Source organism: Typopeltis vanoorti, chromosome 24, assembly GCF_054136105.1.
Source record: "Typopeltis vanoorti isolate ZY-2024b chromosome 24, IOZ_Tvanoo_1.0, whole genome shotgun sequence".
In the NCBI taxonomy this organism is placed as follows: domain Eukaryota; kingdom Metazoa; phylum Arthropoda; class Arachnida; order Uropygi; family Thelyphonidae; genus Typopeltis; species Typopeltis vanoorti.
The window spans coordinates 33,502,086-33,526,610 of record NC_143572.1 but is presented as its reverse complement, the minus strand read 5'-3'; the positions used below and the strand labels follow the sequence as shown (position 1 = coordinate 33,526,610).

General features: G+C 35.1%; 1 protein-coding gene across 3 annotated transcripts in view; it reads left to right on the top strand.

Annotated features, from left to right (window-relative positions):
- LOC150093092 (fibronectin type-III domain-containing protein 3A-like) overlaps positions 1-24,525 on the top strand; it is a 557,362-nt gene that overhangs the window by 499,992 nt on the left and 32,845 nt on the right. For all 3 annotated transcript variants that reach the window (XM_090414067.1, XM_090414066.1, XM_090414069.1), the window contains one exon: positions 4,336-4,502. In XM_090414067.1, the coding sequence (XP_090270193.1) occupies positions 4,336-4,502 (167 nt within the window). The remainder of the gene's footprint in view (positions 1-4,335; positions 4,503-24,525) is intronic.

Here is a 24,525-nt window from a genome sequence, read left to right as displayed (position 1 = left end):
ATCTGTCTCTAATCCAGTGTATTTTAGTAATAATGTGTGACACTTTTGACTACTTGTATATGGAAATATGACTTCTGCCTTACTTCAACCTTGGTATCACTTCTGGGTCTGGCTCCCACCGATGAGATCTCAATAAAAGTTGAAACCAGTCTGGGTAGTCACCCTTCCCATAATGCATAGCATAATACATGTCCGTAAGAATAAGAAATAATCAAGGAATCTTGATAAATACAACAGGGATCTCTTGTTAAGTTTTGTAGGTCTGGAAAAAATAAAGTGCCAAGAGAAAAGCTGTTCAAAGCACTATAATTCTGAAATATATATATATATAACACTATGCCATGGTGTTTTATATAAGTAAAACCCCTTTTTTACGCTTTTCAGGGGACTGATGGAAAAAAGTGTAAATAGCAGGAAATGTAAAAAAAACATTAAAAAAGGCTAAAATATAACTTACTACTAGTATGTGAGTCTACCTACTCGATTACAAAATTTAATAACTGAAAATAAACGAATTTACAATTACAGTACTTACATTTATCTATTTAAAAAAATCTTTGTTAATTGTTTTTGCTTTTATTTTTTATTTATTTATTTATTTTTTTTTTGACATAGCGCCAGATTGCTTGACTTGAGTTCAATGCTTGACCTGTTTTTTACTATCATTTTCAAACTGGACACGGAGAGTTGAAGATCTTTTGCTAAATGCACACGTGTTCTGGCATGCCAATCTATACGTCGCAGAATTGCCATCTTTTCTTCTACCGAAATACATTTTCTGTCTTTTTTTCTCCATGTTACTAACATGGATAATCCACCATCGCAAGTTGAAAGCAACTTTCACACGCTAAATTACGTAGCAGAAATTCTGCAATATCAATTCGTACTGTGATTGAAAAATCACGGTATCGTTCATCACTACATTACTGCTGCAAGCGTGCAGGTCACCATGATGGCGGAAGCGAAACTACAGCCGAAAGCAACGCCATCTGGGAACAGAAATGTGCAGATTTCTGCAGAAATCGATTCGAAAATCAGTATTGCCACCTGAGAAATAAATGCAAATCACAGGAAATAACGTCCACATCAAGTTGTTAATGGCGGGAAAACAATATATCGTAAGAATAGGCCTTAAGACGGGACCAACGGAAAATGACGTAATGGCAGGAAAACGTAAATTGCGGGAACGTAAAAACGGGGTTTTACTGTATATATAACCAGTATAATCCATCTTCCAGTATTTCATCTCAGTCACAGATACATCTTCAGGCCAACTTGCAGGATCAGGAAACTATATACACCAGGAATTGAGAGAGAGAAGAAAGTTAGTCATTGAGACTAAAAAGCTGTGCAAAGATTGTATTTCTTTAGGATTCTGGCTATTTTTTCTGACATGCCTCAGATATAGGAGAAGATGATAGCATTACTAAAATCCTTCTGAACAGGTCAATAATCTTTGTTATATGTTATATATATGTGGCTCTCACTCATGATAGGCTTCATAAAATACATCTCTATGAACTTTAGGTGTATAGTACATGGTACAGATGTACTATATACCTGTAGTACATCTGTATCATGTGTGTGTGTGTCGAGGATTTTTTTTGTCATTTTTATTAATTTTGTATATTTTTTGTATTTTTTCATTTATCTTTTACATAGTCTGGAAACCCTGCTCTCAAGAACAAACATGGAACTCTTTCAAGCCATTCAGGTCTCCAATAAGTGGGGTGGTTGTTTCAGACTGGATGATGAAATTCATCTCCCACCTAAAGACAGTCGCAAATTTCCATGGCCACCATGGGATTTGAACCCATAGCCTGTTGGTTGGAAAGCAGATACACTAACTACTTGGCCAACTAGGCCAGCACCATTTCAATTTACAGGAAATCCTCCCATTACCTCCACCTCTCAATACTGTGATATCATTAAAACACTAATTAAACACTAACTTTTGTTCAAATGATACCTCTCTTGCAGCAGAAGTTAATAATAATCATAATACACTGCACCTTCCTATCTAATGGTTATGGATCCCACAGTATCAAAAAAATTAATCAGTCCTTACTCCAATCCTCGACCATTTGTTCCAGTTTAATTACCAGCTTATCATGTGTCAATCTATTGAAAGCCTTCACAAAATCTAAATATACTACATTGATTAAGTGAGGTGTGCTGACAATCATATATTTTTTAAATTCAGGTAATAGTTTTTCACATCTACTCTTACTAGAGTAGATGCAAGTTATGAACATGAATAGATTGAATATATTATCAGTGAAGTGTATCTTTTTGTATTTTTTGTTTATTGCTCACTTTTACCTTCCTCCTCCATTTCAAGTATATATGAGGGTGATCTGAAAGCTTTTCAGCCTCAACCATAGATTGCAACACTATCGGCAAGATTTTTTTTTTTTTTCTAAGTTGGTACATCTGTCATAAGCATCCATGTGAAATTGCAAGTCATTCTATCAAATAGTTTGTTTTATACAGCTGTCTGAAGCAAAAGTGTTGTCTGTATCCCTTGAAATGGGTAAAATTGAGTATCGTGCAGTTATAAAATTCTTTGTAAAAGAAGGTTTAACAGCAAAAGAAATTCATTCGAAGTTTATGGGCACTCTTCCTTCGTTTTCAGCAATTAGGAAATGGGCTGTCTAGTTTAAACATGGCCGTACTAGCCTTGAAGATGAAGTACGTGAAGGACGTCCAAAAAATGTAACAACATCAGAAATCATTGATCAAGTTGCACGATATGGTATTGGATGACCGTTGAGTCAAAATGCGTGAAATTGCTGAGACGATAGGCATTTCAAAAGAACATGTAGGATATATTTTGCATAAAGAATTGCAAATGAAAAAGCTTTGCTCAAGATGGGTGCCGCACTTACTCACAGCAAATCAAAAACGTACTCGCATGAAAATCTCTGAACAGTGCTTGGGGCGTTTTAACAAGAATAAAGCTGATTTTGTGTGTCGATTTATTACTACAGATGAGACTTGGATTCACCATTACACACCAGAATCCAAACAGCAATCAAAACAGTGGACAGAAGCCGGTTGTTCAGTGCCAAAGAAGACAATGTCGATTCTATCAGCAGGAAAGGTCATGGCATCGGTGTTTTGGGGTGCTAAAGGCCTTTTTTTTTTTAATAATTATCTTGAAATGAGAAACAATAACAGGGGAATATTATTCCGATCTTTTAACCAGACTAGATGAAAAAATTCATGTGAAAAGACCTGGTATGCAGAAGAAAAAAAAATTATCTTTCATCAGGACAATGCACCTGCCCACAGAGGTGTTTTGGCAGTGGGAAAATTAAGGGATGAAGATCCCTTAATTCTGACTATGAATTGTTGGAACATATACCCTATTCCCCAGATTTGGCTCCCTCTGACTTCTATCTCTTCCCAAAACTAAAACTCTTCCTTGCTGGTTGGCGTTTTTCTTCGAATCAAGAGGTGATTGTAGCTGTAGAGGAGTATTTCGCAGATCTTACTGAGAACAACTTCACAGGGACGGGATAATGGCACTGGAGCATCGCTGGAATAAATGTATTAGTCTTAAGGGAGATTTTGTTGAAAAATAAATTTAATTTTGAAATTATAAATTTGTTTTTTCATTGTTAGACTGAGAACTTTTCAGACCACCCTCGTATCTGATCTTCCTCCTCCCTTACTGCATGTCACATATGAAATTGCAGTAGCAGCTTATGCAACTGCAATTCATACTTAAAGTTTGGTTTCTGAAATTTGGCAGAATCATTACTTGACATACTCCATAATTGAAAAGAATCATGGTTTCCACTTCATGGTCCTAAGATTCCCTTAATCATAATTATGTGGAACTATTTTTTGCATGTTTTTCTGTCTTTTTGGTGTAAATTTAAAAGCTGCAGTTTTTATATTTATGGATCTTAAAATAATAAATCATAAGAGATTTTTGCAGTTTAATATATAAAATACTCAAATTATTATGAATCGTTCTAAGTGTTTTCACTTGTTTATAAAATGCTTTTGCCTTAGAATCCCCAAGTTGCAATCATTAGCCTTTACTTGTATAGGTAGATTATTATAGGTTGTGAAGATAATTTATGTTCAAACTTTGTTTGCCTACACTAGAATAATGGATTAAAAATATATATCATTTTTTGGCATCTTTAATTTGTTATGAATAGAAATGTTGGTAGTTTCTTGTTTACGCTGTTGAGTTTGCCTCTTAGCATAAATTGAAAAGTTAAATTTAATTTTCTAAAAGTGCAAGTGCTGTATTGCTGATATTACTAATTAATATTGTTCATATACAGTGCACAAACAATATTGATGTTATATTTACAGTTTTGTGCCGTTATATCAAGGTCCTGGTCATACCTATAAAGTTAATAAGCTACAGGAAACAACAGTATACAGGTTTCGTATATATGCAGCTAATGAGGAAGGTGAAGGACCATGTTCTGACATATTTACGTTTACAACTATTAAAGCTATACCTCCTGCCTTAAAAGGTTAGTAATAAATTTCAATTAATATTATGTATTTTGAGAAAAATTCAATGAAAAAAATTAATAAGAGAGACTTGGTTATGTACAGGAATCCTTTTGTTTAGTGCTTCAGCAAAATTAAAACTAGAATATCGCTGTGCATCCAAACAAAGACCCCTACTTCACACTAAGCTTTCGTTAACTGAAATCTTGCAATGAAACATAAAGCAAACCTATTATATTTCAACCTAGTTAACTGAGGGGATAGTGTCCTAGTCGATTTTCTGAGTTTGAATCCCATTGTGGCTTGGATTATTTGTGAATATCTTTAGGAATCATAATCTTCTTTGCCCATTGTGAGACTGTTGTGCTGCTTATTGAAAATCTAAATTGGCTTGTAAAAAATTAGTTTTGTCTCTGGAGCAAGATTTTGGGATTATTTAATAACCATTATCTCACCCATGGTATTAATGTACTCTTAGGTAGGATTATAATAAAAAAACAAGGTTTCTTCTTTTTCCAATTTCTGCTGCTTTATGCATGGTAACAGAAGTCTGACAGAGGCTGAGGAAACTATTTGTGACTCTTAGTCATTAACAATGCTTAAATTAAAACTTAAGCTTATTTTATGATAATGATGAATCATATATTTCTTATACACTGTTAAGAATCTAAAAAGTAAAACATACCATACCATCAGCATTGTTTAAATTTCTTAAAGTTAAGTTAGAAGATATAGTGGAAAATAAGTTGTAATATAGTGCTTCTAGTACATTTGGAAGAATGATGGGACATTGCACTCTTTGGCTGGAAAAAGAACTGAGTCTGATTCTTATCACAATGAGAGGAATATTTATATGGACGTTTTCGTTTGAGAACTTTTTCCTTGAAACTTGGGCTTTTCATCCCACATACAGGCAAATCAGCCAGAAAACACCCACAATTTACAGACAGAAAAATACTATTAGTGGGCATTAATAACATTGTGTATGGCAGCATGTATAGATGGAGAATTTATTAGTATAGATGGTGTATTGTATGGAGAGAATACCCTGTTGCAATAAGTTCTTGCACTCCCTGGATATGTCACATAATTGTTATAATAATATACGTGAATTTAAAATATCAAATTTAATGTCACTTAAATTGTTAAATTCTTTTAGAATAAAGGGTAAATTCATTTAAGTTTTAACAGCTGTCTACTTATGAAATCTGACTCTTTCTAGTCACTCTCTCTCATAACTGTTCTTTTTCTGCCTTAAGCCTCCCCTCTTTTCTCTTCTTTTTTTTTTCCCCATTTAACTTTGAAACAGTTTTTCCCTGTGTTTCCTGAACTTGTTTTTCCTTTCACAATTTTTCTTCGCCTTTTTTCTTAAGTATGCTTAGTCTAAGAAATACACATTAGGGAAATGCTGTAATTGAAGACAATTACAGCATTTCCCTAATGTTCCAGTTATCTGGAGTTTGAGATTTTTGAACAGACCTTCTTAATTATTGTAGTGTCACACTAAAACTTTTATACCTCCATATTTGAGCATTTCTTTTCATTTGAACAGAACAGAAATACACTTCTTATTGCATCCCTGTTGAATATTTTCTACTACTCTCTTTTGTCACTGCTTGTAAGAGAAATTATTTCTTCCAAAGTAATTATTATTCTAGACTTGCATGATATTTTTATCATCAGTTTTTCTATTGCCTTTATCACCTGTGATTCCTTTTACAAGGAAAATGCATATACTGTCATTATTTTTGGATTTTTGCTAAGGCATTTTATAAATTGCCACATGATAAGTTTATATTTAAGTTGCAACACATAAGATTGCATATCAGATTAGTGAATTTGATTGGAAATTGGCTCTCTGATAAATATCAAGAAGTTGTATATGGGGAAGCTGTATCAAGGAAGAGTATGATAACAACTGGAGTTCAACAGAGATCAGTAGTTGGACCTTTGCTTTTTTTTTTTTAACCTTTATCAACAATAAATTCCTGATATGTACACTCAGGGAATGTATAGGACTTCATATACTAACTTCCTATCAATAATTTATCTCCAAATTAATCTGTTATCTGTCAAGACTCCAATATTAATATAACATCTGATAATATTGGAGTCTTTTCCTACCATTCTAGCAAAAATTTGTTTTGCTAACCTTTCCTCTTCCATTTTGTTTAAATGACCATACTAAGCCAGCCTGGTTGGCCGAGTGGTTAGCATATCTGCTGTCCGGCCAAGAGACCTGGGTTCGAATCCCGCCATAGGCATGGATGTTTGTGGTTGTCCTACAAACTTTGTGTGGAAAGGGAATCTGCGACTCTACCACTTATTCTAGCAGAAGACATCATTGCCAAAACCATGTGGCAGTGACCATACAGCGTCTATGGACATCAAATGTGGGAAAAAAAAGAGAAAAAAAAAGACACCATACTAAGATTAGCTCTGTTAATACATTCCTGAATGCTAACATCATCATCCTCGTATTTAATATGATGTTGCAATTCATGCCATCTGTTCACTCTTCTGATCTGTCTCAGAACTCTCATGTATCTGTGGTCATGTTCTCCAGACGTTGAACAAGTGTATTATTTCTAACCCAGCTCTCAGATCCATAATTTAAAAATAGTTTAAACACTGTCTTCTATACAGCAAGTTTAGGTTTTAACTAATTCCTCTCGTATTTCATATAAATTTATTCATTTGACTTCATACCATACCAACTTTGCCAATTCCGTTGTTCGTTGCCATATTTGCTAAAAATTGTACCTAAATTACTGAAATGGTTTCAGTGCTTCTGCTAGTTATTTTTACTACTGATTTTCATACCAAATTTTTTACAACTTATTCAGTTTAGTCAGGGAATCTTGCAAACTTGTACTGGATTTATTCAGAAGTATAACATCATCTGCATATAGTAAACAGCTGAGATTAACATTTTTCTTCTTCTTTCGCTATGCCTTATCCCATGTTAGATGGGGTTAGCGTTCACATCTTTAATCTTCTTCTTCTTCTTCTTCCAGATTCTCGGTCCAGGGCATCTTGTTATATGAGATTAACATTGCCAATCTCTTATATCAGATTTAATATCACTTTCCTTCATTTATACTTTCATTTATCACTTTCCTTCATATTAACTGCTGACTTATAGCAACACTATGTATTGCACGATATAATGTCCCATTTACACCATATAACTGCGGCATTTTGAACAGCTTTCCTCTTGGTACTTTGTCATGGGCCTTTTCCAAATCTACAAAACTTAAATACTGATCTCCTTGTTTTATTCCCATGATTTATCAACTATTTGGCCGGCCGGCTTGTTCTTCTCCAAGTTTCCCTTCCACAATTTTCTTTTCCATTTCTGAAGTATATTTGCATTAACCTTACCAGGAATGCTCAGCAGAGAAATTCCTCTGTAATTCTCACATTCAGTTTTCTTTTTTTTTAATGCATTTCCCATTTTATAGATAGGTACTACTATGAGCACTCTACTCCAATCATCTGGAATTCAACCTTCTGACCTGATATTCTGAATATGTAGTGTAGCTACTATAAAACATTTATATATCCATATTTGAGCAACTTTGATCAAATATCATCTCCACATTTCAGTTATTTGATGCCTTTTTCTATTCAAGTATTGATATTTATTGCTGATTGCATTCCTGTTGATGTTTCTGCCACTGTGCTGTCACTGTTTCATTTAGCAATCTTTTAAATGAATCACTCTAGACATCTAGAATATCTTTTATCTTCATTTTCATTGAAGATAAAAGATATTCCCCTCCATTTCTGAGCTTTTTCAATAGCCTCAAGAATATGGTACCACCTTTCCGGTACTTATTTTGTATGTTCTTACCAGTGTCTTTCTGTGACTTTTGTTTAACTAGTTTTACACTGTGCTTTACTTTGCTTTCTTACATTTTTCTCTGCATTCTCTCAGAGCACAACCTGACTTACTTGCCAGAAACAATCAATAAGCTTTCAGTCTTTTCTTTAACTTCTTGAGTCCACCATGGAGTTTGGATTTTTCTATCCTTGCAGACAGCCTTACTGCATGCCTCTCTGACTGAATCAGTCACATTTTTTTCCAAGTTTTCCACTGAATCTCCAAGGTTTGATTCTTGTTTTTAAACTTTTTCAGTTTTTCCTGAATAATATTTGTGTATTTGAGTCTACAGTTCATCTCTGAATGCTGCTGAACTTTGATTCATTTAAAAAACTTTCTTACACAGTCTTTTCAATATGATATTCAGTTTTACCCCACTAAAAGCTAAATGGTGTCCACTTTTGGCTTCAAATCCTTGGTATGCTCTTGTGTCCAGAATATACATGAAGATATCGCTATCAACAGTAACATAGAGACTTTTCTTACTTCTCACATCCTCTTTCCATGTGAATTTGAAAACATCTGTATGTTGTAGCATAATGTTAGTAATAACTAGTTCATGTCCTGAATAGAAATCTAGCAAGTACTTATCATTATTGTTAGCTTTACTATTTTCTCCAAATTTCCCCAGAGCATGTCTATATATCTGATAATCATTGCCTTCTCTGATGCCTTTCGAAATTCCTTAACTTCTTCCTTAGTAGTACCTTCTGTTAGACTATAGCACAAATAAGTCACATTATTCAGCTCCTCATTCTGATTACTTAAATAAAGAGCCAATAGGCTTCACTTCGGCGATGTAACATTATTTAAATTAAGGGGATATTAAATCCCACATTATTTCAAAGCCGAATAAGAAACTCAAAGATCGGAATCAAAGAGTTTCATGATGAATATAGTAAACTATAAAAGTTTCAGCAGATTCTAGCGTAAGCTAAAGCACGTAGTTCAACACTAGGCCAACTCGTAGCAAAGGTAGATAAAGTTCTGATCACTATTCTTAGTATATCCCATAATGTAAAACACATCTCCTAGGAAATGTATGATGTTGTACATTATGGTGGAAGGTCACTACCCCAACAGGTTTCAACCTTTATTGAGTTCTCATCAGTGAGTAGGTAGACCTAGATAATACTGAGGGTATAGCGAAAAGAACTTATATACTTTGCTATACAAGTTGTCAAAAAAAAAGGTGCACCCATAAAATTACTTAAATAATGAGCCAATAGGCTTCACTTCGGCGATGTAACATTATTTAAATTAAGGGGATATTAAATCCCACATTATTTCAAAGCCGAATAAGAAACTCAAACCTCATTCTGATATTTGCCTATATCACTCTACTTAATACTGTCTGCCACTCAAGCAGATTTTCCTCATATTTAATGTAGAATACTTTACTTATTCCTTCTTTTCTCTTATCATCATTTCTTAAATATCACATCTTGTATTTATTGCTTAGAAATTTCTTACCTGTTTTTGTTTTCTTTGTTCCTGTAATGTCTATCACTTCGATTTAGTACTTATCCAGTCCTATTAGTTCCATTTCTTTTCCATTGATCTTTTACTTTTATGTCACTGAGTTGCAGGAAGATATGAATAGGGATATCAGTTTAATGCAACTAATTGTAAGATCTTGATGAAATTTGGGATCCACACACGAGAGGTTGTGTACTCTATCGGTTGATCTGTACCAGAGGAAGTGGATGAAGCAAGAGATCTTGAAATGATTGTCATTAAAAATTTTAAGTTCAGCACACATATTGCAAAAGTAGTAAAGATAACCCAGAGGATTGCTGCAATATTATGAAGGGCTACTAGTAGAGATGAAAGAGTAGCAAGTCATTGTATAAAACCCAGGTCTAGTCCTAGAATTTGAAAAGGATAAATTAACTTGAGAGAAAGATATGTGGATGGAGACTGAGAGCATGCAAACTACAGAGTTTGGCGGATAGAAGTTGAAGGAGTGACATTATTTGAGATATTTAAACTGTTGGGAGTTGTTTACAAGATTGACACTGGTGAGAATAATTCATAGTGTAGAATAAGGGGGGTGAACAAGGACAAGAGGCATCCCTGGAAGTTGCAAAAGGAATTGGTGAGGAGTGACTTTTTTGCAGGGAAAGTAGTTGGACCATGGAATTCATTGCCTGATAAAAGTGTTGAATGAATTTAAGGAGTGGTATGTTAGATTTTGTGTTGCTTAAGATGGGCCTCCTATATGAGTCTTATGATTCCATGGAGATTCAGAATAATAATAATACTAATTGAAATATACACATGGATGATGCATTCCATGTATTCTGGTTTCTTCAAAAGTTCACTAGTGTCCTGCAGACTTAAATTTCTCTTATATAACCACTTGATATGTCTATTATCAGGTGGATTAATCTGAATGGTTCACCTAAATTCTTATTTCATGTGAATCACTGACTCGTTTGCTTTGAGCTTTCTGTTAGCACATCACAGTCTTGGCGTACTGATTAGAATCGAAAAAATGTGCATATGTTCACAAAACGCTGAGTAGCTGAACAACTATCAATCATCAATTTTGAAAAATATTTGCATTTAAAACAGACTTTCTTGTGCAGAAAGTATATTCATTACATAATGTTAAATAATTCATCATTGTCAGTTTAATTGATCATTTTAATCTTGAGTTAAGCAAACAATGCAATAGCATTTCTGTATGATGATATCACTCATCAATATGGCAAGTAAACTCAGCACCTTTCATCATTTTCAATTGCTCTGCCTAATTATGGGACAAAAAAAAAAATTGAGATGGCTCAACAAGCTGTTTATATGAATTTTAACTACAAAAACTCATAGCCGTCCGCGCGGTTAGCTTAGTGGCTATGCGCTTCGCAACCATATGCCTGGGGAAGGAGTGTCCTAGGTTCGATTCCTGTTGGTGACGTGAGGAGCTGAAGGATCTTCCTCAGCCATAGCCAGTCTTGGGCGTGAACAGCAGGGTTTTTTCCTCAGTTTATTCTGGGGGTTTTCATCCCGCAAAGCAGGCAAACTGGCCTTGAGAACTTAACACTACAGGCCATAGGATATACCGGGGCATAGGGCTGACCACCCTATCCTGTAAACGGATTGAGGTCCGATGATCAATGGACCCTCGACACCGCAAGGTAAAAGAGGGTATAAAGAAGATGAGATGAAGCTCATAGCCTGTTATTTCTACATCACCCACTATGCATAAAATGTAGAAAGAGAAGATGCACATATATCTGTTTTTGACACTTTTGATGCTCAAGAAACTTAACCAGAAGACTGGTTAAGTTTTTGAATCTGAGAAGACTTTTGTTTGTATCCAGTCTCTTCATGATCTGGAATGAGGATAAGGAAGGATATGAAAATCTGAAGGGACATTGTTCCAGAAGTATTTTGTGAGTGAAGTTGTTGTGAACAGATGGTGGTTAGTTGTCACATGCATTTCAATGCAGAGAAAAGCAAAGTTACTAAATCTAATGATGATGATGAATGGAAGGAACAACTACTGTTATCAAAAATAGCTTCAGAAAATTTTCTTGAGAGAGTTGATATTTGGGAGCTTTTACAGATATTACCCAAGATGTGACAACCTTATTCTGTATTCATGATTAATACGATCAACTCCCAGTATAGAAAACACCATTATAACTTATTTACTTAACTGTAACAAACTGTTGAAAGATCCTCACCAAAGCTCCATGTTCTAAAAATGTTCCATGTTCTTACCACAATGTTCAAAAAAAAATTCACAGCAACAAACTATGCTTGTGATTCTCATGAGTTTGCTTTTGCCAAAAGTCAACTGTAGTTGTTCAGAGATAAACTGAAACATGAAAAGCATCTAGTTTCATGTATTGTAGGTGTTATGCCAAAAATAATAAAATAATAATAATGTGAAAACTATTCTAATGGTAGGAATCCCATTCTATCTATAAGTGTTATCAATGAGTAATGTGGAGATTGTTTTTTTTTTTTTTTTGTTTTGTTTTTTTCTCAAAAAAAAAAAACAACAAACCAAAACTGTAAAACCCAAACCTATTTGTTTTTGAGAAATAAAATAGGTTTGGGTTTTACAGTGAAGATGACGAAAATATTGATTCTCAGTGAAGAGTCTGTATTATTCAAGTGACAGCATAATTGGATAATGAAAATAGTTACACCATAATACGGCTAGATTTTGCAAAGGCATTTGATAGAATACTGCATGGAAAACTAGTACATAAGTTGGAGTAAATGGGGATAGTTATAAGGCTCTAGTGGCATTGATGGTGGGGAGGGAGCTGACAGGCATCAGAGGGTGATGTTTGGTTTAGTGCTCCAGGGCCACTATTTAATTTGTATGTTAATGATATAGGGAAAGATTTAAGGGGAGGGGGGAAGATATTCAGTTGTTTGCTCACAAATCAAAACTAAATAAATCATCACTGTGAAAAAAGGACAATGGTTGTCAATTTAATGTTGCAAAATGTAAGGTAATGCACTTCAAGATTGAAAGATTACATACTTTGTATCAAATTGATGCCACTGGATTACAGGAAATTGTCAGGGATAGGAATCGAGGGGCGGGGGTGATGGTGGACAGATGGTTGCCACATCTTGACCACTGTGCACAGATTTGGTCACTTGGGTTTCTTGTGGATTAGGAGAAGATTCAGAGATGAGTGACCAAGCTGGTGACAGGTCTGTGGAATGCTCCCTATTAGTATAGATTGAGCATGTGAGTTGCAGAGGAGAAGGAACATGATAGAATGTTACTAAAGGGATTCTATAAGATTGGCACAACTAAACTTTTCAACACATGGTGAGGAGGGGAAAACAGGGGTAATTCCTGTTTTCCCCTCCTTGTATAAGAATGTAGTTAGTAAGGGTATGCGGACTTTTTTTTTTCTTGAAGAGTAGCAAATGATTGGATTGTCAGAGTGAGTGCTCCGATAGTTAATGAGTTTAAGGAGAGGTATGATAGTTAGTGTGGGTCTCCTGCCATTAGTATGTACAAAAAGGCTTAGGTATTGTTCATTATTCATAATAAAGCTTAACAGTATAACTACACCAAGAGGGGGGGGGGATGCATTTATTAAACTTACTAATATTTTACTGGTTTTCTACCCACATCATCAAAGCACAATGAAACTGTGACAGGCACACACACACACACAGTACTAAAGCAAGTAATTGTAGAAACAATATAAATTGTAACTGACACCTAATACCCTTATGTGGTACCCTTTATGGGTCAGATAACTACAAAGTTAATTCAGAGAAGTCTGGCTATTAGGTCTTAAAATCATTGTCTCCCAGATCTTTGATGAGCACTTTATAGTTGATGCTAATTTTAAGAATAGCCTCTCAGACCTGTAATGACTTCTATGTAATAAAGATTTTTTCTCCATCTGATCCTACATGAAGGAGTATCCAGAGCATGGTCTGCCTGCTAATCCTGACTTGCTATGCAGATGATCTCGGATGTAAATTTTATGTTCTTCAAGGGGTATATAATAGATCTACCAGTCTGTCCAAAGTAGACTAACTTGCAGGCACAAAGAACTTTATACACTCCTGGATGTTCAAGAGGATGTAGTTGATCTTTTGAAGAATATATACAAGCACTAGTTGAATGAAAGGTTTGAAAGTAGTGGGGAGATCATATTTGCAAAGAACTTGGGCTATTTTTTCTAATGTACCCTTAACATATGGAATGGGACTATACTATAGTTGTACTATAAATTAAAGATGTAAGAAATTATATTCTTGGTTTAATCCTTTATCCAAGTAGAAGCAAACAAAGTTTGTGCCTGAAGGACTAGGCAACTTATATATAGAAACTAATGATTTCACATCACTCGCCTTATTATCCCATAATGCAAAGCATATCCTGAAATCCACATATTCAGTCCTGAAAATACTTCAGGCTTTGTTTGCTTACACTTGGATAAAGGATTAAACCAATAATATAATTTCTTGGCATCTTTAATTTTTAGTATAACCAAGTGGAAAAACTTCCAACAACATATTTACACAAACAATCACACCACCACCCTTCCCAACAGTATGGTATCCTCAAAACTCTTACTCACTGAGCCAGGGCTATTTGTTCAAATGACACAGCCCTTGAAACTGAGCTTAGGGACCTTTGCAACACCTTTTTAGCCAATGGCTACAGCCCATATAAAATAGATAAAACATTACATGTACCTCCATCCCTCCTACACCCAACACACACAGGATTACAGCAAAACCATTCCATATGTTAAGGGTACATCAGAAAAAATAGCCAAAGTTCTTCGGCTATTTTTCTGATTTGGCTATTCTTAACATATGGAATGGGACAAATATGATCTCCATACCACTTTCAAACCTCATTCATCTAGCTACTTTTATTCATTCTCCTAACAATTCACTATATTCTCTTGATCATCCAATAAAGCTCCTTGTTCCTGCAAGTTAGTCTGCTTTAGACAGACTGTTAGATCAGTTAACATACACCTTGAAGAACATAAAAATTACATCCAGTATCCTCTGTATGGCAAGTTGGGATTGGCAGACCATGCTTTGGATACTCCTTCACATAGGATCAGATGGAGAAAAAAATCTTTATTACATAGAAGTTGTTACAGGTCTTAGCTATTCTTAGATTCAGTATCAGCTGTGGGAGACTATCATTTTAAGACCTAATAGCCATACTTCTTTAAATTAACTTGTAGTTATCTGACCCATAGAGGGTGCCACATGAGGACATCACTGTACGTGTCAGTTACAATTTAAATTGTTTCTACAATTACTTGGTTTAGTGCTGTGTGCCTGTTACTGTTTCATTGTGCTTTGATAATGCTGGGTAGAAAACCAGTGAAATATTAGTGAGTTTAATAAGTGAAGCCTTTGACTCTGTTGAGATGCCTCATATAATAATAATAATAATTAAGGAAGCATCAGTAGCCATTCTAGAATTTTCATTAATTTTTGAAAGTGTAAGGTTTGTTAAATAAGAAAAATGTATGTAGGTTACTATCATCAGCAAAACTGAGAATGAGATTGACATTTGAGATTAGCAAATGAATCAATACGTAAGTTGTGACGAAAGAATGATCTAGGATTTGTGGATCTGTGTTCTGTGTTTGAGGGAAAGAAGGATTTGTATAATACTGATGGACTAAATCTAAATGGTTTCGGTGCTAGACTAGAGAAAGCTTAGTTCACCAAGCATGCTGAAGTACAAAATCAGGAAATCTTAAGCAGTTAGGGTGCAAGCAATTTAGTGTTTGTGTAAAGCCACCCATGAGGTGAGCGAGTGTGAGAATGACCAAGTTCAGAATCGAGTCTCTCAGGCAAAAATATTGAATAGGGTAGTCAGGTCAGAAAGTAATGGTAGTTGAGGTCCTAAAGGAATGCTGCAGTTTCTATATACTAATGCCAGAAGTTTCAGGAACAAGAGAGACCAGTTTCTAGCATTGGTTAGTGCATTCTCGACAAAAGTTATACGCATTGGTGGGACTTGGCTAACAGCAGATGATGTAGTCAAGTTGATGAAAAATTTGGTATTTTCAGCGAAGGAAATGCCAAAGGGGGGGGGGTCAGGAATGATCTGGAACATACATCGGCAAATTGGTACAATAAGTGCAAGTTGAGTGATATTGTACAGGGCCTCAACTATGGAGATATGGACTAGAAGGAAGAAAGATCAAGAAAAATAGAATTTATACACCTACTGAGAGATGATTACTTGAGGCAGCATGTGATGGAGGAGACTCAGAGTGTGAAAGTATTGGACTTAGTCATGGGATCAGAAGAGCTATCCATAACCAAGATGCCGCATTGTCTCCAGTTGGTAAAAGCAACCATGCAGTCTTGAATTGGGAGATAGTAAAAAAGGGATATATTCTGTCAAGAAGGGATATACGTGAAACTGCAAGGCAGGTTATTATGACAAGCTTAGAAGGAAGTTTGAATCTGTGCCATGGCATAAAACCTTGCAAGGAAAGGATGTTAGTAGTGCATTGGAAATAGTTAAGGAGCATCTAGAGGAAGCAATATTAAAAGGCATACCCAAGGTGAGACAGATTAATCACGTACGAGTTAGATGGATGAGCAATATCCATAAGCATGAGCTGCAGAAGAAGAAAATGCTGTGATAAGGTGTATATAAGGAAAAAGGTGTGGTAAGGAAGGCAAAATCAGATTATAAGAAGAATCTAACCAAGCAAATCAAAGGTAATCCATTTTACACAAATTATGGACTCTACAACTGTGTTATAAATAATTATTTTTAATTTCCCGACTTTTCGGCCTTCGTATTAAGGTCATCATCTTGAGTATAGACATATATAGAGAGACAACGATTTGATCAACAGTTATTCTACTGGCCTGACCTCTAGTGAAAATAAAATAAAATTACAATAAATAAATGAAATAAAATAAATTAACTACATCAAAGCTATATTCTATTTAAGAACATCATAGAAACATTCTTTCATATAGATAGTTTTGTTACACTGAAAAAGATGTCCTAATTTAACATGACAATTGTTATATATTAGATTTAGGATCCTGGATTACCTATGATCCTATTTATAATTAACTCTTAGGGAGAAAGGTTAAGTGGGTTGAATATGTGCCTACCATATACTTGGGATTTTTAGGCCATCATTATTATTAAGATTAGGGTGATTAATAATTTATATTCATACCATATTTTGGTGTGATGTAAACAACAGGTGCTTTTTCATTCAATTCTGTGTAAAGTGTCCAGGACATGATCAGAAAGGTAAGACAGATTAATCATGTATGAGTTAGATGGATGAGCAATATCAATAAGCATGAGCTGCAGAAGAAGAAGAAAATGCTGTGGTAGGTATATAAGGAAAAAGGTGACCAGCATGGTAAGGAAGGCAAAATCAGATTATAAGAAGAATCTAGCCAGGCAGGCCAAAGGTAATCCATTTTACACAAATTATGGACTCTATAACTGTGTTATAAATAATTATATTAATTTCCCTATGTTTCGACCTTCATATTAAGGTCATCATCTGGAGTATACATGTATATATAGAGACAAGCTAAATTACATTTCACATAGTATGCTGAAGAGACAATTATTATTATTATTATTACGTAACACCTCCAGGGAGTCCAAAGACTCATCGAGAGAGGGCATCTACTCTACAACTCTCTGTCTCCACTACTCAATCCACCAACTACAACGAACCGCAACTACCATTATCATCTACACCAACGCCACTACCGCCCAACATCACCACTAGTATTTTCCAGACAATCGCAAACATCCATGCCCAATGCGGGATTCAAACCTGCAGCCGTTTGGCTGGAGGGCGGATACACTAACACTCAGCCAACCAGGCTAACAATACCATATTTGTTGACCATAGTTATTATATTTAATGTGTCATTTATGTTCCTTTTTTCCTGATAGGAATTGTGCGTCCTATTTCCCCCTATATAGGGCAAATTATTATAGGGCCATGATTTGATCAACGATTATTCTACTGGCCTGACCTCTAGTGAAAATAAAATAAAATTACAATAAATAAATGAAATAAAATAAATTAACTACATCAGAGCTATATTCTACTTAAGACAACATCAGAGAAACATTCTTTCATATAGATAGTTTTGTTACAGTAAAAATTATGTCCTAATTTCACATAGCAATTGTTATATTAGATTTAGGGATCCTGGATTACCATAGGTAATCCAGGATCCCTATTTATAATTAACACTTAGGGAGAAAGGTTAAGTGGGTTGAATATGTGCCTTCCATATGCCTGGGATTTTTAGGCAATCATTATTGTTAAGATTAGGGTGATTGATAAGAATCTCACAGGCCTCTGTAAATTTATGTTCATACCATGTTTTGGTGTGATGTAAACAACAGGTGCTTTTTCATTCAATTCCGTGTAAAGCGTTCAGGGCATGATCAGAAAGGTAAGACAGATTAATCATGTACTAGTTAGATGGATGAGCAATATCAATAAGCATGAGCTGCAGAAGAAGAAACTGCTGTGTTAGGTATATAAGGAAAAAGGTGACCAGCATGGTAAGGAGTGCAAAATCAGATTAATATAATAACTATGGTCAACTTTCAGTTGACCATAGTTATTATTTTTAATGAGTCATTTATGTTCCTTTTTTTCTGATAGGAATTGTGCATCCTATTCCCCTCTATAGGGCAAATTACAGGTGCAATGAATATAGTTATACTCCAGGGTGGACCAGCAGAGGAAGTGGATCCTTGGATGAGTTGAGTAAGATTTTTAATTTTGCTGGAGGTTTAAAGGTGGCTTTAAGGTTGTATTTTTTAGTATTCTGTTTATTTTGTCTGATATCCCTTTAATATATGGAATGGTTACAGTTTTATTGTAGTCTTGTTTATTTTTGTTTTTAAGTGAGGTCTTGTACAGAATTTTGTTGATAGTATTTTGGCTGAAAGTTTATTGAAATAATAAATTTAGTTTAATCCTTTATCCAAGTGTTTGGCTGTAACCATTTTTTAGGAAGCCATTGCTAATAATTTTTAATTCATCTTTAAGTGCTTGTTCATTGGAGAAAATCTTCAAAGTCCTGTTTTTTAGTGTATTAATTACCCCTAGTATTTGTGTTGGGTGATGGTAGGAGATTTTGTGTATATATTGGCCAGTATGTGTCGATTTCCGGTAAACAGTGAAGAAAGACTGCCAAAAGGAAGACGTGTGAATCTAGAAACACTACAGGACAAATTCCCTCCTGATATCACAGCACTCTTTGCTCGTGTACTACGTTCTGGCTATTTTGTGTGGCAAAACACTTTCTACCTACAAAAAGAAGGTACAGTGAATATGCTTACGATTATCCCCCCCCCCCCATTGCTAACTTGTACATGGAACATTTTGAGCAACATGCTTTAGATTCTTCTCCTTTAAAACCCAAAGTCTGGCTGAGATATGTTGATGATGTTTTTGCTATCTGGCCCCATGGCCACCAAACATTAGACACTTTCCTCACCCACCTAAACAAACAACACGAACGCTACTATTCACAATTGAGATTGAAAAGCAGAACACACTGCTGTTTCTAGATATACTTGTCACACGTCTTCCTTCTGTCAGTCTTTCCTTCACTGTTTACTAGAAAATGACACATATTGGCTAATATATACACAAAAACTCCTACCACCACCCAGCACAAAAACTAGGGGTCATTAATACACTAAAAAACAGGGCTTTGAAGATTTGCTCCAATGAACAAGCACTTAAAGATGAATTTAAAGTTATCAGCAATACCTTCCTAAAAAATAGTTACAGCCAAAACTACTATCAACAAAATTCTGTAAAAGACCTCACTTAAAAACAAAAAATAAACAAGACTACAATAAAACGTAACCATTCCATACATTAAAGGGATATCAGACAAAATAAACAGAATACTACAAAAATACAACCTTAAAACCACCTTTAAACCTCCTGCAAAATTAAAAAACTTACTCAACTCATCCAAGGATCCACTTCCTCTGCTGGCCCAGCCTGCAGTATACCATATTCATTGCACCTGTAATTTGTCCTATATAGGTGAAACAGGATGCACAATTCCTATCAGAAAAAAAAGAACATAAACAACACATTAAATGTAATAACTATGGTCAAGCTGGTCTTTCTGATCATGCCCTGAACACTTTACATAGAATTGATTGGAAAAGCACCTGTTATTTACGTCACACCAAAACATGGTATGAACTGTTGTGTTGGAAATAACTGACCCACTATCCGTAGGCCATTTGTTTCCGACCCAACATGAGAGAATAGAAACTTAAGGAAAGGACATGCTTATACTTCCAAGAACAGGGCTGAGGGAGTACTGAACATATTATCATCCTAAGGTATATCAACTCGACTAAAATTATTGTTGTAAAATAAGCTAAGGAAAACTGTATTTTAGAACCATGTTAAACAGTTCAGAGTTAAAGTAACCAATCGGCTATAGCTAAGTGTATGACGTAGACAATGAGAGAGAGAGGGCGCTCGCGAGGAAGATATAAGGAGCGGTGCACAGTTCAAACGCTCTCTTGTTTGTTCTGTTCCTGTGTTCCCGTTCAAGCCTGGATGGCTGAGGAAGCTTGTCACCGGTGACCAGCAACTATCTTCCGGTTGCTGTTATAACCGAGATGAACAAAGCTACCTGTGGAATGAAGCCAGATTTTCAATAAGGAGCCATTGGTAAACCACACCAATGTAAAGATAGCAAAGGACAACCTTCGAAGAAGAAATAAGTAAGTTGCAGCAGCCATAGAAGCAAGTGGCTAATGAATACGGAAGTCTTGCCATATCCGAAATGAAAGCGTGGGGAAGTCACGGAAACCCCATTAGTAAAGACAAAATGGTAAAGTACAACCTTTTTGTCTATCTTATATAATTGTAAACGTAAAGAAGAAAAGGGGGGACAAGGATTTGAAGAGTTCCATGCATTTGTTTGCTCAGTGACTGTGTTGGACTAATTGTCTGTGTCAGAAGACTCATGCTATTCTAAAATTGTGCCAAAAGGGGAACATAACTTTTGACAGTTTGTTAGGAAGAAGCTGATAGCTGTAGTATTGAATGTTAGCCTGACTTACGCTTAAAGTGTGGGGCATAGAAACTTTACAGAGTTGAACTTTGTCTTCTATGTTAGTGTCTTCTATGTTCTATGTTAGATTCACACTATTTTAAACTATTTTAAAATAGTGTAAATTTGATATGCCATGCGTAAACCTTACTAACAATTGTACATAGGGGATGAGCATTGATTAATTCTGTAAAGATTGATCGAGTTTGAGCTTAATTGTAATGCAGAGATATCTAGTTGAAATACTTAAGCTTAGAGAATGAAATTTTCTAAAAAAATGAGATCACTTAATCTAAAAAGGGGGGGGAGGATTCAGACTTTCAATTCTGAACAAGCTGGTAATTTAGTAACGAAGTTATTATTTCAAGTATGTTTAGAATGTCTAATCGAATGTGTATCTTTTCTTGTGCTATAATAAATGTATTCTTTTAAACCAAAGTTCTGTTGTTTTGAGACTGACCTACCATTTATAAAGAACTTTCAGACCAGTGTGAGGGGGAACATTTCATGCAAGATAGAAAGGAGAGCCACGACTACTCACCACGTGATCCCTATGTTAACTAATGTTACCAAGATAATCAATTAAGTATCAGGATTTAGTTACCGGCTGGCGAAATCGTTCTAAAACAAATTTGTTGGAAACTAAATTTCTGGTACACAGGAATATAGGACAATAATAGTAGTAAATAAAGAATAAAAAGAAAGTAGATGTAACAAGGGCTAGATAAGAGATATAACAATAGTGCAGTCAACTTAGGAGCAAAATAAAGATAACACAAAATAGGGAACTAAAGAGTAGGAGGTGTAATAAATAAATTATAATAAAATAAAACAGAGAGAGCGAGAGAAACATGAGACATAACAGAACATATATTTAATTGGGCCTGTGAAATTCTTATCAATCATCCTAATCTTAACAATAATGATGGCCTAAAAATTCCAAGCATATGGAAAGCACATATTCTACCCACTTAACCTTTCTCCCTAAGAGTTAATTATAAATAGGACCATAGGTAATCCAGGATCCTAAATCTAATATAACAATTGTCATGTTAAATTAGGACATCATTTTTACTGTAACGAAACTCTCTATGTGTAGGATTGTTTCTCTGATGTTGTCCTAAATAGAATATAGTGTGATGTAGTTAATTTATTTTATTTCATTTATTTATTGTAATTTTATTTTATTTTCACTAGAGGTCAGGCCAGTAGAATAACTATTGATCAAATCATTGTCTGTTCAGCATACTATGTGAAATGTAATTTAGCTTCTCTCTGTATATATATGCGTATACTCCAGATGTTTTGACCTTAATATGAAGGTCAAAACTTCGGGAAATTAAAATAATTATTTATAACACAGTTGTAGAGTCCATAATTTGTGTAAAATGAATGCTGATCACCGTAGCACTAAAGGAAAGGTAAACCAAAAGAGTTCTTTTGTTATGTGGCAAGTAACAGGAAGATTCACAATGGAATATTAACCTTAATAGGGTGGTTATTAGATGACACAAGCAGATAAAATAGTTGAATTACTGAGTGATTACTTTGCAAGACTATATCATCCAAGTGAAGTTACTTCTCTGATACATGTGATAGAGATTGATGTGGAAACAGAGATGGATGAATCTCTGCAGAATCTCAAAGTAAATACAACTGTGGAATTAGATAGAATATCAGCTCAAGTTTTGCAAGGGAACTGACAATGCCACTGACTAGGCTCTTTAATAAGTCTCAGCTCTGGTAGACTTCCAAGAGACTAAAGGGCAAAATAATTCCCTTGCATAAGAGACGTTCTAACCACAGTAGCAAATTATAGACCAATCAGTATCTCAGGAGTGGTGGTAAAAGTACTGGAAAAATTGGTTAAAATGAGAATTCAAGAATGGATGGATAAGAATACGATATTGTATGAGGGACGACATTACATTATTAAGGTCCATTATTCCTTAGTAATTTACTAATTTTTTATAATAGAGTGACAACCGAATTGGATAAAGCAAATAGCTACATGATAATTCTGCTGGGTTCTGTAAAAGGCATTTGACACAATACCCCACAGAACTTTGTTATGCAAATTAGAACAAACGGTGATGGATAAGAGGCTGGCTGCTGAACAGATATCAAAAAGTGGTATACGCAGGAGCAGAACCAAATAAAAGCAGGTGACTAGTGGTGTGCCACAAGGATCAGTGCTAGGACTACTACTGTTTAATTTCTACATAAATGATATAGGAAATGACCTGAAAGGAAATATTCAGTTGTTTGCTGGTGATAGTTATAGTTAATCAAAGTGACATGGAGAGTTTGCAGGATGATTTAAATAATGGCTGTCAGCTTAATATAAAGTAATGTAAAGTTATTCATTTTGAGATAAATAGATTATATGCTGTATACCACATTGACGGAACTGTACTCCAGGAAATAGATGAAGCTAGAAATTTACGGGTGAGTGGTGGTAGACAGAGAGTTAAAGTTTAGAAGGCTTACTGCTAAGGTTGCTAAAGTAGCTCATAAGATTATTTGGCTATTGAAGAATACACTGACAAGTAGAGATAAGGAAGTTGTTATTCCACTTTATAAGGCCTTGATACATCCATATCTGGTCTACTGGGTTTCTTGGGGATGAGGAAGCGGTGGAGATTCAGAGGCAAGTAACCAATGGTTAGTGGTCTGTAGAATATTTTCCCTATGAGGATATATTTGAGGGTATGTGGATTGCAGAAGTTGGTTGATAGGAGAATAAGAGGGATTAAAGGGTTTTATTGGATTGATGCAGGGGAAATGTTACAGCACTTGGCTAGAGGGGGACCAGGACAAAAGGTCATACCTGGAAGTTGATTAAAGGTGTGGTTAGTAGGGGTGTGAGAACTAGATGTTTTGCTTAGAGAGTTGTGAATGAATGGAATGGATTGCCCGAGTCAGTTGTAGTGCTTTGTCTGTTAATGGGCAGTAATTAGACAAGAGGTATGATAGATTGTGTGAACAGTTGGGGGTCTCCTATGATGAGTCTTCAGACTCCATGGAGGTGATATCCATGTCAATAATAATAATTTATTTTGGAAAAATACATACCCCATCTATTAGTTGCTGAAAACAAAAGACTGATCATAATATGAGTAAAAAGCTTAAGATCTCTTTACACATCTGATATTAGACCCCTGCTGATATCATTAATGTATAGATTGAACAGTAATGGCCCAAGGACTGAACTGTGAGGTATACCACTGGCCACTTTAAATCTGGCAAATTCACACCCACTATACCACTTTTTGTATCTGTCTGTCAACCATCTCCTGATCCATGTCAAGAGTTTGTATTCCAATCTTATTCTCCAGTTTATGCAATAGTCTTTCGTATGATATCCTATCAAATGCCTTAGTAAAATCCAACATTATCATAGTGTATCCATTCCCTTTGTCAACTTGGCTGTAACATTGTTATAAAATATGAAAAAATTGCTAAAACATGACCTTCCTTTGGAAACCCATACTTCTCCTTGCAGAGTATAGCTTGTTTGTCTACCCATTTCTGTATGCGAGTTCTTACCAACTTCTCTAAAATCTTCA